General features: G+C 62.8%; 1 protein-coding gene across 2 annotated transcripts; it reads right to left on the bottom strand.

The window, feature by feature from the left end:
* Nucleotides 1-3,405: 3,405 nt before the first annotated feature.
* Nucleotides 3,406-12,339, bottom strand: ZNF414 (zinc finger protein 414). Of its 2 annotated transcripts, XM_068420729.1 has the most exons (9): nt 12,263-12,339; nt 7,801-7,934; nt 7,481-7,582; nt 7,285-7,392; nt 6,710-6,815; nt 5,949-6,481; nt 5,525-5,575; nt 4,680-4,838; nt 3,406-3,846 (listed from the first exon to the last, which is right to left on the bottom strand). In XM_068420729.1, the coding sequence occupies exons 2-9, from the start codon at nt 7,868-7,870 to the stop codon at nt 3,770-3,772; spliced, it is 1,206 nt and encodes a 401-aa protein (XP_068276830.1). In that variant the 5' UTR covers nt 7,871-7,934; nt 12,263-12,339; the 3' UTR covers nt 3,406-3,769. The 2 variants fall into 2 exon arrangements, with proteins under 2 accessions (XP_068276830.1, XP_068276831.1); XM_068420730.1 differs by lacking the exon at nt 5,525-5,575.
* Nucleotides 12,340-14,779: the final 2,440 nt, after the last annotated feature.

Raw genomic sequence — 14,779 nt, 5'->3', positions numbered from 1 at the left:
TACTGTAGGCATTCAGGGGAATCTTCCATACAAGGCTCACTTTCTCACAAGTATCTCATGACCAAAGGCTTTCTCCGTTCTGTCGTTTGTGCAGCAGTTTGCAAAAAAAAAAAAAAAAAAAAAAAAAGAAAAAAAATAATTTCCTCCCAGGGTATCTTTCGTGTCTGAAATCAGCCTTGCCACACTGGACCTAGAGCTCCAGCTCGCCACCCTGCCTGACAGCAAAGAAGGCCTTTGCTATCCACCTGCCCTCAGACCAGCTTGTCGGAAGACGCTTGGGCCAGCTCGAGCAGTGGGTGCGAATCGGGTTCGTCTCAATGGACTCAAAGCGAACGGTCGCTGAGGTCTCTGGTGATGTCAGCCCTGGAGATGCTTGAAGATACTTTAGTGCTGGGGCTGTGGGGTGCCTGGGGGCTCGGGGAGGGGGGGTTGGCTGCTTGCAACACGTGGTACCTCTGACGACGCACCTTGCAGTAGCCCTGCACTTGCTTTCCTATTTTTTTTTTTATATAAACTGGAATCTTTTCCCGGTGGCCCCCTCCTAACTTTCACTTGGACGTCCAAGTAAGTCAGATATTTTTTTTTTTTGCGATCTTTGCTGCGATGAGGCTTCGTGTCACCCTGTAGCAGCCTCTGCCTTTAGGAAGAGATAGGAAATAGCAGGTGAAGGGATACTGTGCTTCTGTCAAACTCCATTTCGCACTGTACAGAACACATTCAACCAGTATCACTGTGATGTACCTAACTCGGCGTTCCCCGCGAGACCGTGTTAGCCTATATATATTCTCAGGGTCCTTCTGCTAGCCAGTACCAGCTCTGGACAGTTGCCTCGGCGCTAGCCTGGTGTACGCATCCTCCTCCTCCTCTTTTCAGCATGAATGATCAGAAATCAGCTCTCTCCCACTCGTGGTTTTGCTCTGCGGGAGCACAGACGGTGCTGCAGAGCACGTGTCCCCCCCCACACCCTGCGATGGCTGGAAGGGGAAAGGAGGGGAGGGATTCAGCCAGGTGCAGCTCGGCTGGAGGGGTTCTGACCCCTTGCCCACCCTTCCTCTGCCCCGAGGCGTTCAGCCGGCGCATCCGTTAACTTCTGGGGACAACTGGCCCTGTGGCATCCTAAGGGATGGTAACTGCTGGGTGCTGGGGTGGGATTCAGCGCTGTCCCTCCTGCTGTTGAGGCTCCCCGTGGGTGCAGCCCCCATTCCTGGGGGTTGCTCTTGGGCGAGCTGTCAGCACCCGGAGTGGAGCCTCGCAGCGGTTCCCTCGGAGGAGCCGCGTGCGTCGCGGCACGAGCGAGTTTCTGTTGCTTTGTTCTGTTCTTGCTGGTGTCTCTTGCATTTGTACAGTAGCTGTAACCATTCGGAGAAGAACTAGTCCTGTAAAATGCAAACTGAGTAACTTATAAATGTTAAAGGAATTTTTAAAAAGAAATTTCAGAGCAGCAGTTATTTCTAATTTTTCCCTGCATTTTTAGCAGATTGTATGGATTTTATATTAGCCTAGTAACTGTCAGGTTTTGATTGGTCAGACTAGTCCCAGAAATAAGGATCTCCAGCCCTTTTGTATCTTTTGTTACAAAAATTTGGATAAAACTTTTAATAAAGACTTCAGTTTTTAAAAATCCATCGCTGCCTCTGCTCTGGGAACATCCGAGCTGCAGCCAGCCTGCGGGAGCGCTGGGTGGAAGTTTTGGGGCGGTTTTTCTTGAGTCTCTTCTGGGCGCAGTGACTGTCCTGTGCCCCCAGCACGGCCTGATTCTGGTCCTGGCACGAATGCGGCTGCAGGACCTGCACAGGACGGTGCAGCCCGGCTGGCAGGGGCAGGGAGAGGTTGGGGAAGGGTCCTGCTGCTGGGTTTTAGGGTGGGCACCTGTATTCTGGAGGAGAAAGCTGGGGGTTTGGGGTACGAACGCAAGGCAGGGAGGAGGAACGCTGCTGCAGCCTGGGCTGGTGGGGTCAGGGCAGCTGCCTGTGCTGGGCTGGAGGGGTCCGAGCTGTGCCCGATGCCACGGTGCTCCCCCCTGGCTGGGGGCTGGAGGGGTCCCTCGCCTTGCTGGGGCTGCGTGGTCCTGCTCGGACTCTGTAATGAGTTGCTGCTCTGTCAGGTCTCAGCAGCCGGAGGCTTTGGCTCAGGCTTCTCACTGGGTCTGTGCCCCTTGCTCAGGGCCTGGGATGAAGCGGGGGTTTGTGCCCATCCAGCGCCAGGCCCCACGGGTGAGGGGCTCCCCCTTTTCAAATACAGCCTCGCCACCCCAGCCCCACCCGGACGGGTGGCTGGGAGCCCTCCCGCTTGCTCCCTGCAGCTCCGTCTGTCCGGCCTGGTGTGTCCGTCCAGCTGGCTCTCCGTTCCCCCCCGGTTTCTCTCCATCCTCACTGTCCTTGTCCGGGGCCAGTGTTGCCGTTGGCTGGTGACGCCCCCCCGGGGTGCACTCCCCACCGGTGGGCTGGGGCTGGGTTGTGGCGTGGCCGCCCAACACAGAGGTGCAGGTGGGGGTGAACGGGGAGGGGGGGTGGTCCACGCTGCTGCTCGCCCCCGCGCAGGGATTGCAGTGGGCAGAAGGGCCATGTCCCCCGGCCAGGCTGTCCCCAGCCCCTCCTGAGCCCCCGTCATGGGGCAGAGCTGTGGGTGCTGGGGGTCAGCTCTGTGCCCCCCTGCTTGGCGTACCCGCAGCGGGGCTGAAGCCCCCCTGCCCCAGGACCTGTGCTCTGGGGGGAAGGAGGCTGGGCAAGGGGCAGCTCTGGGGCGAGAGCCAGGGCTGAGCAGGGGGGAAGGTCCCCTGGGGTTTGCGTCCCCTCCTGGCGCTTGTGGCAGCACCCGACGCCGGGGTGCAGAGCAGGGGGTTGCTGGTGCTCCCGTCTTTTGCTCCGGGGCCAGCGAGGCCACGTGGGCACCGGGCCGCGGCCACACACCTTCACTCCAACCAGTTCAGAGCAAACGTTTCACCTTGCTGGGATGGGGCCAGCACCCACCCGGGCGAAACGAGACCCGGGGTGGGACTGCACGGCTGCTCGGCTCCCATGGAGGGGGGGTGCAGCCCCCAGGCCAGGGGACCAGGACATGGAAGAGCCCTTGGGGTGGAGCAGGGCCCTTGTTCTCCACGTGCTGCCTGCCCTCCCAGCCCCGCGGTGTGGGGCTGGGACATGCACCGAGGCTGGCCGGGTGCTGGAGAAGGGGCTGAGCTCCTGCCCTGCTTTGGCTGCCCAAGTTGGGTGCTGGGCTGCAGCTGGCACAGGCTCCAACTATGCTTCTCAGGAGCCCTTCATGGTTTGGGATGTGCTGACACAAACCCCGCACCCCCCCCCCCTCCATCTGCCCCCTCCTTTGGGTGAGGGGCACCCTTAGGGGTGGCCCCGCTCTGCCATCGCCCTGGGGACCGACAGAGGCTCTCCCGGCCACCGCTCCTGTACAATTCCCATTTATTATTATTTCGAGACCTCGTTCCAGAGAAGTCCACTAACTCCTGAGCAACCTACTGGGCTCCCCCTGAGCCCCTTAAGCTGAAGCAATGACACCTTTAGGAGAGGGAGACGTGGGGTTCCAAGTGCTTTGCATTTCCGAAAATAAAAGGGAGCGCAGAAATTCAAGAGGGAAAAAAAAAGCATCTGCCCCTCTGCCACCCTGTGCTGGGGCTGGGGGATGCTCCTGGTACCCAGGAAGGGGGTCCTTGTCCCAGCGCAGTGGCATGAGGCTGTGCGGTGCCCCCCTGCCTGGCTGGGGGGAAGGTGGGAAATGGGGAGGCGCAGGAGCAGTCCCGTGGGAGCCGGAGGCATCAGAGCTGGGAGTACAGGGAGTTCTCCATCTCCGGCGGCAGTTTGGCGTGGAAGGAGGTGATGCCCACCCCGAAATCTGGAGGGAGAGAGAAGAGAGCTGTCAGCGCTGCGGCTGAGCCCCTCACACCCTGGCTCCCATGGAAGGCTGCTCAGGGGCTGGCACCCAGTGTGGGGGCACAGAGGGGGCACAGGGACCACCCCCCCCCCCCCCCCACCCCGCCCCAGGCATCGCTGCAGGCTGGGGAGCCACGAGCTGGAGCCTGGTGCCCACCCCAGCACCCCCCGGGCACCAGGGCCCAGTCACCCCACCGCCAGGGCAGAGGGAGTGGGGTACATGTCGAGCCCGAAGATATGCCAGGGGAGGTTTAGGTTGGATATTAGGAAAAGGTTCTTCACCCAGAAGGTGGTGGAGCACTGGAACAGGCTCCCCAGGGAAGCAGTCATGGCACCAAGCCTGAGAGCATTCAAGAAGCATTTAGCCAATGCCCTCAGACATGTGGGGTGAATTCTGGGGTTGTCCTATGCTGGGACAGGAGTTGGACTCGATGATCACAGAATCAACCAAGTTGGAAGAGCCCTCTGGGATCGAGTCCAACCATTGCCCTGACACCACCATGGCAACTAGACCAGGGCACTAAGTGCCATGGCCAGGCTTTTCTTAAACCCCTCCAGCGATGGTGACTCCACCACCTCCCTGGGCAGCCCCTTCCAATGGCTAATGACCCTTGCTGAGAAGAAATGCTTCCTAATGTCCAACCTGACCCTCCCCTGGTGAAGCTTGAGGCCATGTCCTCTTGTCCTATCGCTAGTTTCCTGGGACAATCCTTGTGGGTCCCTTCCAACTCAGGACACTGATTCTCTGATTCCCCATGAGCATCCCGGCAGTCGGGGTCCCTCCTGCTGCCATACCCATGTCCGTGTCCAGGCGCCCGGGCGGTGGGGGGTTCTTGCGATGGTCCTCGATGTGGAGGGTCATCTCCTCCCGCGAGGCCGTGGAGTAGGGGCACTGCATGCAGGTGTAGCGGCCCCGCGTGTGCTCCCACACGATGCGGCTGTTGGAGGAGTGCCCTGCAAGGACGGGCGAGGAGGGAAGCATGGCGCTCGCCCCCCCGGCCCCCCACCACGGCCAGGGAGGGGGGGGCTGTGCCCGGGAGCCCCCCTCGCCAGCGGGAGCCATGCGAAGCGGCAGCACAGGGTGCAGGGCGGGTGGCCCCGGGTGCCAGCTGCATCGTGCTGGGTGCCATGGGGCTCTGGTTGGCCGGTGCTATGGGGGCAGGAGGCCCCCCCCTTCCAGCTCCGAGCCCCACATGCACAGAGGTCCCCTCCCCTTGGTGGGGGAACCCCAAATCTGGGGGCAGGGAGCGAGGCTGTGGCCCCTGGCCCCCACCTCCCTGTGCCCACCATGGAGCAAAGGGCAATGGGTCCAGCCCGGCCTCGGGGCTGGGGCGATCGGGGGGGGCCTGAGCCCCAGCAGCTGCTGCAGCTCCTTCTCCTGCTGGTGCTGGAGGAACCAGGCTGGGTGGTTCTGGGGGGGGGGCACAGCTGGTGACCCCCCGTCTCTGAGCCTACCTGGGCAGCATCCCCTGTCTGCACGGCTCCCGAAAACGAGGGAGCCCGCCCTCCCCCTCTGCTCTCCGGGGAGCATCGTGGCACCCCATGGGGCCTCTCCCATCCCCTGTGACGCCCCCACCACCCACCGCCCCCCCCGCCCCAGTGACAGAAAGCAGCCCCCAACCAGTCGGTGCCAAACTAACCTGGAGTCACTCCTGAGCCAAAGCATGGGAGGAGTGGGCTGACACTCACACCTGCGGAGGGAATCGAGGGCCAAGACAAGCATTAGGTCTTCCCCTCCCTGGGGAAGGGGGAGGAATATGGGGGGGGGCAGGCCTGGCCCAGCCCCCCCGCCTCGCACCCCCAGCACGCCGGGGAGCAGCAGGGCCGGGAAAATTTGGAAGCTTGTGGTGTTTTTTTTGGTGGTTGCTGGTGCTTTCTCCAATCGAGCATCCCTGCGGGTGGGATGGAGCGGAGGGGGTGGAGGTGGGAACGGGGCTGGTGTGGGGGGGGGCCGGGGCAGGGAGGAGGGGGATCCTCGGCTGGCCGACGGCGGGTCCTCCTCCGGGAGCTGCTGGTCAAGGTGGGCGCAGAAGAAGGTTTGCCCGAACGGCCCCGCGCGCTCACCTTGGCTTTTCTTCCAGACGGCGTTGGAGACCGGGGGGCCGTGGGCTGGCATGTAGGGCCGGAGGCGATGCTGCGCCGCGGGCTGGGGCAAGCCGTAGGGCGAAGGGGGCACGTAGGACAGGAACGGCCCCGGCACCGAGGAAGGGGGTGGCCCCGAGAACCGAGTCAAGGACGATGGCCCGAAAAGGCTGGGTTCCAGCAGCGGGAAGGGGTGGGGGGCCGGAGAGACCCGCGGCAGGGCCTCCAGCGAGGCGGGCAGCTCGGGGAGGCCGGTGGGGAGCGCGGCGGGGGCCGCAGTGTCCACGCCGGGGAGGATGGCTTCTTTCTCCGGAGGCCGCACGGCGCTGGGGAGCTTGGGCAGCCCCTCGGGTGGTTTGCCCGGGGTTTCCTTCTCCAGGGCAGAGGTAGGAGGAGGCAGGATGGGTTTGTCGGTTCTGGGGGGCGGCGGAGGGCTGCTGGCGCTGTCGGAGCAGACGTGCAGGTGCTTGAAGAGGGAGCGGTGCGTCCGGAAGCGCAGCAGGCAGTTCTCACACCTGCGGGGCCGGGGAGGGGGTGTCAGCGGCGGTGAACCCGTTAGCATCACCCCCCTCCCCAACCCCAACCCCAGACCCAGGGTCTGCCACCGAGCTGGGTGTGGGGGCTGCAAAGGATCCCGCGTGTTCGGGGCTGTTTGGGAGCTGCTGGGTGCTTCCAAAGAGGACGTGCCAAGGGAGGTGGCTGCAGGGGGGCACGGGATGGGGACGGGGACCAGCGGGACTCACTTGAAGTAGCGGTTTGGCTTGTAGTGCACCTTCATGTGGGCCATGAGGTCCTGCATGCTGGGGAAGGTCTCCGTGCAGCCCAGCGTGGAGCACTGGAAGGTTTTGCCTGAGCAAAGAAATAGGGCAGAGATTCAGCGACACTCCCCAGAGCTGAGGGCAGCCCCACCAGTGGGTCTCCAGCACCTCCCACACTCTCCCCGCTCCCGTCCGGTGCTGGGCAGCATCTCCCCGAGGTACAGGCATCACCACCAGTGCTGCCACAGCTTCAAGCCCCACTTTTTTTTCAGAGGAGGTTCAGGTTGGACATTAGGAAGCATTTCTTCTCAGCAAGGGTCATTAGCCATTGGAAGGGGCTGCCCAGGGAGGTGGGGGAGTCACCATCTCTGGAGGTGTTTAAGAAAAGACTGGACATGGCACTTAGTGCCATGGTCTAGTTGACATGGTGGTGTCAGGGCAATGGTTGGACTCGATGATCCCAGAGGACTCTTCCAACCTCTTTGATTCTGTGATTCTTTGCCACCTCCCAGCTGAAAAAAAAGGGCACCCTGGAGTGATGCAGGGTGTCCCCACCTTACCCTCGAGGGACTGCGTGGGTCTGTAGTGGACCTTCAGGTGGTCCATCAGCTCCTGCATGCTGGGGAAGGCCAGTTTGCAGCCATAGCTTGAGCACTGGTGCTGCTTCCCTGGAAGGAGACAGATCCGTTGGCCTCGTCGCCTTGTCCCCTGGCTGTTGCTGTCACCTCCCCGGGGCAGGGCTGGGGCTCGGCTCACCTGGGACAGGTCTGCGCTTGAGTGGCCGCAGGTCCTGGCTTGGGGTCCCTCCGCTCCCCGCCACCGGCATCGGGGCACCGGGCAGAGCCGCTTCGCTGCAACCTGCCGGGGGGAGGCCGTGAGGCGGCTGGCTGGGCGATGCCACGTGCACCCCCATGCAACCCCCCCGTATCCCCACGCACCCTGAGGGTGCTCCCAGCCACCCCTCCGAGGTGGGATTCCACCAACGGGACCCCACAGCAACAGCAGCGAAGGCTTCTTCCCTCCCCATCCTGCCCTGACTCCTCTTGCCAACCCCCACCATGGCACGAGGGACTCACCTGCCCCCTCTCCGGCGTATTTGCCCCCCAGGGAGAAGGTGGGCACAGCCTCGTCCTTCTCTGTCTTCATGGCCTGGCCGGTGGTGGGCTCAGGGCGAGGCACACGCCACCCACAGCGTCTTCTCCCGGTGATGCTACACCGAGCGCAAGGGCGAGAGGTTAAATGCCGGCATGGAGTGATGTCAACTGCCTCCTCCTCTTCCTCCTCCTCCTCCTCCTCTTCCTCCTCGGTGCCCTGTGGCTGTGGGACCAACCCTCCCACCCAGGGATGTCTTTGCAGCATCTCTGCGGGATGGACACGCTGCAGCACTTTGCCCCGGGGGGGCTTCGTGTGTGCCCCCACCACGGGGAGAGGCTGCTGGGCTTTGAAGCCAGAGCTGTCGCCATCCCTTCCCGCTTCTCCCACCCCAGGGGGGACCCACAAAGCCACCCCCAAAACGTCCCCACCCACCAGCTGCCATCCAGCACAGCCTGCCCCGCACATCGCCAGACTCCTGCTCTGTTGTAAGGTCCAGCCCACAGCATCTCGAGTCAAAAATACCCCCAAAACCCACCGGACCCCCCTCCCCGCAGGGCACCACAGCCCTGGCACCACTGAACCAGCCACTGCAGGAGCTGCTCCAGCCTCTCTTGCTCCTGGCCGGGCCGGGGGGGGGGGTCTCGCTGGATGCTCCCCCCCCCCCACAGTTTCGAAGGGTTTTCCAGCCCAGAGGTCCCACTGCATGACTGGGAGCATCGGCTGCAGGGCTCGATGCTGACGGGGGTGTGGGGACAGCTCCTTCACACAACCTACATCCAACGGTCCCCAAAATTAAACAGGCTTGGCCTGGCTTTGACATGCAAAAGGTGAACAGTAACTCCTAGGAAAAACACATCGGAAAAGTCCCTCGCTTTGGGAGATTTCTCATTAGTCTCTTACCATCAAAGCTGGAAAGAAAACAATAATAATAATAATAATAATAATAAATTAACAAAATAATCAGCGTTGGGGCTGCGGAGTGGCTGCAATGTGCACATCCGCGGTTGATCAGATGGGTTAATGTGTCCCCAAGAGCTCAATGACTCCCAAAGCGGATGTCCCTGAGGAATCTCCCTGCGGATCAGCCTTGCTGGGTGCACTGGGATGCACCCGCATCCATCCCAGCCCTCCCAGCCTCCCCAGTACCATCTGTTTCCAGATTTGAAAGGCATTTTGAGGCATTTTCCCAGCTTTTCAGCTCCCTTGGTCGCACACCGCGGGGCTTCAGCCTGGCAAAGGCTGTTCCTGCAGCAACCGGCAGCGCTGGGATTACAACCCACGGGGCAATAAATCAGAGGGGGGGTGGGGGGGTGGAGGAAATCCAGGCGGGATTATTTCTCCGGCTGCCCCCAGGCTTGTGGCTTTGTTTGTGGGTCGCATTGTTTTGTTGTTGTTGTTGTTGTTGTCTCAGCTCGGAGGCTTCTGTGGGACGCAACGTGCGCCGAGGCCGGGACAGGCTGGAGTGGGGGGATCAGTCCCAGAGTGGGAGGGTTTGGGGCAGTGCCATGTTTTGGTGGCCGTCCCTGAAGCTGCGGAGTTTTGGTGCTGCCGGAGCATCTCCTGGTAGCGTGGATCCTCGAGACCGTAGGGAACCAGCGCCGGGTTCCCGCATCCCCCCTGGAAACGCTGACTCCGGATCAACCCTCGATGCCACCGCCTGTCCCCAGGGCCTGCTGACGGGCCCCCAGGGCCCCATGGTCTCCGCTGGCCTCCAGATGAGGCCATAAGGCAGCAGGACGCCCACGTCCGCTGCACCCAGAGCTCAGCAGGAGCACAGGCAATTTTTTTCAAGTCCATTTTTCAAGAAATTAGGAAATTCTTCCTGGGCAGCATCGCAGCAGGGCTGGCGCATCCCGGGGCAGGGAGCTCCCGGTGCTCCAGGATCAAACCCAGTGGGGCCAAAACCTCCCTCCTCTCCCTCTTGGATGCGCTGGCTGACGCTGCTCTCCATTTCCCGCTTGCAGAGATGCGTTTTAAGCTGATTTTTCTCTGGAAAAGCTGGAAAAAATGCCTCTCAAGCGGTTCCGGGTGTGGTGAGGACAGGCAGAGAGATTCCTGGGTGCAGCCAGCACGCCCGCACCCGGCCCTGCCAAGGTCCTGCCGGAGCAGAGCTGGTCATTGCCGACGTGACGGCAGCACTGTGGCATCACCATACGCCCGGCCCAGGGCCCTGGTTTTCGGGGAGCAGGTGGCACCTGTATCCTTTCGCTGTCATTTGTCACCTCCCGTGGGATGGCGTCCAACGCTTTTCATTCTGCAACTCCCAACACGATGCTCCAACCCTGTTGCCGCTGACCTGCCGCTGTCCCCAGCCCCAGTGACCCCCCACGTGGCCTCCAGTGATGTGACTCCCCCAGTGCTGGTACAAACCCTGCCCTGGAAACCCGAATCCCGGAGCCACTGCGAATTCGGTGTCACTTCTTGAATTTCAGTCTCCCTGAAAATCCACTGGCACCAAACCCCCTCGCTCCAGCCCCTGCGGTGAACAGGGACCCTGGAAAAATCCTTTCGGGGAGCTGATGGGGTGAACTGGAGGACTTGTAGCTACTGGTTGCCCAGAGCAGCCGCCGGTGCTGATTCAGTTAATAATTAATACAGCTCATCTCCCTCAAACGAATCAGGGGGTTTATACGTATCGCCAAGCGCAGGAGACTTTTACAAACCCACCCTGGAAGGATAAATGGGACAAATAATCCTATGTGAGCACCTCTGCGTGCTCTATGGCCAGAGGCTTCCCCAGACGCCGCTCCTCGGCGTAAGAGACGAGAGACAAAGGCTCCGAACAAGGGGCTCATGTGATCGGCGAGCGCGGAGGGAGGACGCACAGGCTGTGACAGCGGCGCGGCCCCCGCCAGCCCCCCGAGCCCCCTGCCCACCCCAGCACACGCCCTGGCCACGGCGTTAAAATGCACGGTGGAAATTAAAATGCACCTCGTAAATTATTAAAAATGCACGTTGTAAATTCTCCCGTTGCCTTCCAGGGAGCCTTGTAAGAGTTGGTGTGGTGGGGGAAGATGCTCCGGGCATCTCTGCCGCCCGGCAGCCCCTCCCTCACAGCCACGGGCTTCACGATGCCCATCGCAACTTGGGGGCCCTAATCCCAACTTGGGCTGGAGCAAAGATGCTGCCTCGGTGTTTTACCCCTCCACCTCGCTCCGAGGGCAGGCTCCCTCCTTTCCAACTCAGAAAATCTGCCCGCTGAGCCCCACGGAGCCCACCCCGAACCCCGCCGCAGCGTGGGCATCCAAGGGGGTGAGCGCTGAGCCTCGTGCCACGTCCCCATGGCAGACGCCGAGGCCCTTCAGTGGTTCCTTCCCCGCAGAGCTGTCCTGGGCAGCCCGGGGGTCCCTGCCGCCATCCCCTCAGCTTGCTCGAAGCCATCGGCGACCCAGGTGGCATGTGAACGGGGAAGAGCCGTGCTGCCACTTCCCCACACCATCCCGGTGCCCACCTCTACCTCCTTGCCCGCAGCCCACTGATCCACCGGGCTCCATCAGCTCTCCAGCTGGAAAAAACCCTCTTTCCTTTCAGGAGCCATCTGGGGAGGACGGACCTTCCTCCCTGAGCGCAGACAAAGCCACCCCCTGAGTGGGCAGCACTGGCCTTGGTCAAGTTCACCCCGTGGCCAAGGTGCAGGAGCCCCCCGGCTCCCGCAGCCGCATCCCCCAGCCCCTGACAGCAACAAAGCGGCTCCCGCGAGAGAGACCGTGGGGAGACCCCGGGGTGGGGACGCGGGTCCCGGTGCTCTCTGGGCTACACATACCGGCAAAGACTGAGGGCTAACAGCTCCTGTGGCTAGCTGTCTCTGTGCTACTAGCCCACAGGTAGTAACCCCCATGGCTCACAGCCCCCCATGAGTGGCACCCCCATGGCTAGTGGTTTCTGTGGCTAGTAGCCCCCCGTGAGTAATACTCCCAAGGCTAGTGGTTTCTATGGCTAGTAGCCCCCCGTGGGTAATACACCCATGGCTAGTGGTTTCTGTGGCTAGTAGCCCCCCATGGATAATACAGCCATGGCGACTAGTCCCTGTGGGTAATAACACAGCCATGGCTAGCACCCCCCATGGCTAGCCCCCCTGTAACCTGGAGCCCCCTCCGTGGTCATCAGCCCCACAGCTGGTGCCCCCCCCCCGGGCAGGGCGGCTTTGCCCGGAGCCCACCCAAACCCCCGCAGCCCCCGGTCCATGTCCCAGTTCCCTACAAAGCCCCGGCACCCTCTCCGGTACCGCCGCTCCCCCACCGCCCCCGGTGCCGGTACAGCCCCCCCCCGGTTCCCCACCGGCCCCGGTGCCCCCCGGTACAGCCCCCCCCGGTGCCGGTACAGCCCCCCTCGATGCCCACCGGCCCCAGTCCCTCCCGGTACAGCCCTCCCCGGTGCCCCACCAGCCCTGGTGCCCCCCGGTGCTGCCCCCCCGGTGCCCCCCCGGCCCATCCCCGCACGTACCGGGGCCGGCGCCGCCCGGAGCGCGCATCAGCGGCGGCGCGACCGCGGGGCCATTTTCTGTGCGGAGCTGTCGCGAGAGCGGGGGGGGGGGGGGGAGGAAGAGGAGGAGGAGGGGGGGAGGAAGGAGCGGTGCGGAAGGGGGGGCCGCGGTGGGGGCGGCCTGGCCCGGCCCTGCCCGGGCCGGTGCCCCCCGGGGGTTTTTCCCGGGGGGTTTTGCAGCATTCCCCCCCCCCGGGCCCACCGCAGCGCTCCGCACCCCGGCGCCTGCGGGCGGCTGCGGCGTCCCGGCCCGGGGCCTTCGGAGCGTCCCGGGATCCTCGGAGCATCCCAGGGTTTTTGGAACATCCTGGTGCCCTCGGAGCATCCTGGGATCCTAAGAGCACCCTGAGCCCCTTGGGAAGCTCTGGACACCTTGGAGGATCCCGGGGTACCTCAAGCCTTTTGGAGCTCCCCAAATCCCTCAGAGCACCCTGGACCCCTCAGAGCACCCCAGGGCCCTCTGAGCACCACAAGTTTCTTCGGGCACCCTGGACCCCTTGGGGCATCTCAGGGCCCTCTGAGCACCCTAAGTTTCTTGGAGCACCCTGGACCCCTTGGAGCATCCCAGGGCCCTCTGAGCACCCCAAGTTTCTTGGAGCACCCTGGACCCCTTGGAGCACCCCAGGGCCCTCTGAGCACCCTAAGTTTCTTGGAGCACCCTGGACCCCTTGGGGCATCTCAGGGCCCTCTGAGCACCCTAAGTTTCTTGGAGCACCCTGGACCCCTTAGAGCATCCCTAGCCCATCAGATCACACATGGCTCCTAAGAGCAGCCCAAGCCCCTTGGAGCCTTCCAGGACCCTCAGAGCAACTGGAGCCCCTCAGAGACCCCCAAGCCCCTCGCAGCCCCTGGAGCCCCTCTGAGCCCCTCCGAGCACCCCGAGCCCCTGGAAGCACCCCAGGGAGTGCCTGAGCTGGCCGAGCTCCCACCTACCCGCAGGGCAGAACGGGAGCATCCCACTTGCACAGCACCCACTGCCGGGGTGCTGCCCCCCCTCCCCCCATGGCCCCAAGGATGGACTAGGAGGAGCAGGAAGGAGTTTCCTAAATCCCCAGATTTTCCAAAGCCAATTTTTTTTCATTAAAATAAAAACAGAGGCTCTGCTTGCTCCCCCCGCCCCCTCGCCCAAGCGCTGCAGTGCAAAGACTCTTAAAAATCTGGGATTTACAGGAAAAATCCCCCCAAGGACCACAGGGGCTGTAAAAACCCGTCACTGGGAGGCCCAACCACCGTTTGCAGCGTGGGGCCATGGAGGACTTCACATCCCAGCAGCCTCCTGCCCTCTGCCACCCCCACCCTGGAGGAAACAGGGTCTGCTGAACCCCTCTATAGCCCCCCCAGTCTCTGGGGCTGGGTAGGGGCACAGCCCCGCTGGGGGCTGCGGGAGGGAGGAAGAGGCGGGCTGGGATGTGAGGCCGAGGCAGGGCCGTGTGGGAGCGGGTTGTCGTCACTTCCTCCGGCACAGGCCCCACGGGGGGAGCAGGGGGCAGGCAGGGACGAGGTCCAGCATGTCGGCACTGTTCGTCCCTTTCCCTGCTGCAAACCTCGTGGATTAACCCTGGGTCAGACTCAGCCCCTCCACCCACCCAAGACCCTCCCTGCCCCGGCTGCCTCTTGGTCCCGGGGTGGGGGCAGAGGGGGTCCCCCGCACCCCCAGAGCTGGTGCAGCCAAAGACAGCGGTTTCCACCCCACACATTGGCCCTGGCACCCCGTGGGTGAGACACCCCCTGCCCTGCAAACCCGGGGGGGGCCCAGCACCCTCTGACCACCATCAGTGGGCTTCGGCTAAGGGGTCCTCGCAGCTTTTCCTGTGGGAAGTCAGGGAACGGCGATGGCACCTTGGTCCTGCTGCGCCCCGGTGCCCTGCTTTGCCTCACCGCTGGGTCCAGTGACTCTGGACCACTCGTGGCCGTGCCAAGTGGTCCAGAGCCACACCAGGCTGAGCAGATGCCTGAGCTGAGCTCCTGGGGGTGTTGGTTTCTGGATTCAGCATCTTCTGGAGGGTTCAACGTGAAGGGAACGGGGCTGCCTCTGATGTGTGTCCAGCCACATCCCCCCACGCGGGGACACGTGGGCGCAGGGCTTTTGTCACGGGGCCAGCGGGAGCCACGGGCCAGCACCAGGGTGAAATACAAACTCCAGGCTCAGGTTTTGAGTCAGACTCAGATTTGCTGAGTCTGATTAGTTACCATAATTATTAATAATAATCCTATTTATACATATCCTATATATAATCATATAGTCACTGGAGCAGTTCCACTCCCAGGGTTAAAACAAGCAGCAAAGAGCCGGTCCTTGCTGCAGCGAGGCCACCGTCTAAAGCAGCTGCAGGATCCAGTGGTTGGCACCGGCCCAGCCTGGCAGACGGTGCAGGCCAGGGGGACTCAACGCCAGCGTCGGTGGGGAACCGCCGCAAAGCTGCCGCTGGCCCCTTCGGCGCGGCCTCGGTGGAGTTGGGGTGGGAGGATGTGTGCCCA

Source organism: Nyctibius grandis, chromosome 31, assembly GCF_013368605.1.
Source record: "Nyctibius grandis isolate bNycGra1 chromosome 31, bNycGra1.pri, whole genome shotgun sequence".
NCBI lineage: Eukaryota > Metazoa > Chordata > Aves > Nyctibiiformes > Nyctibiidae > Nyctibius > Nyctibius grandis.
The sequence above is the reverse complement of the archived record's forward strand: the minus strand, read 5'-3'. Positions and strand labels throughout refer to the sequence as shown.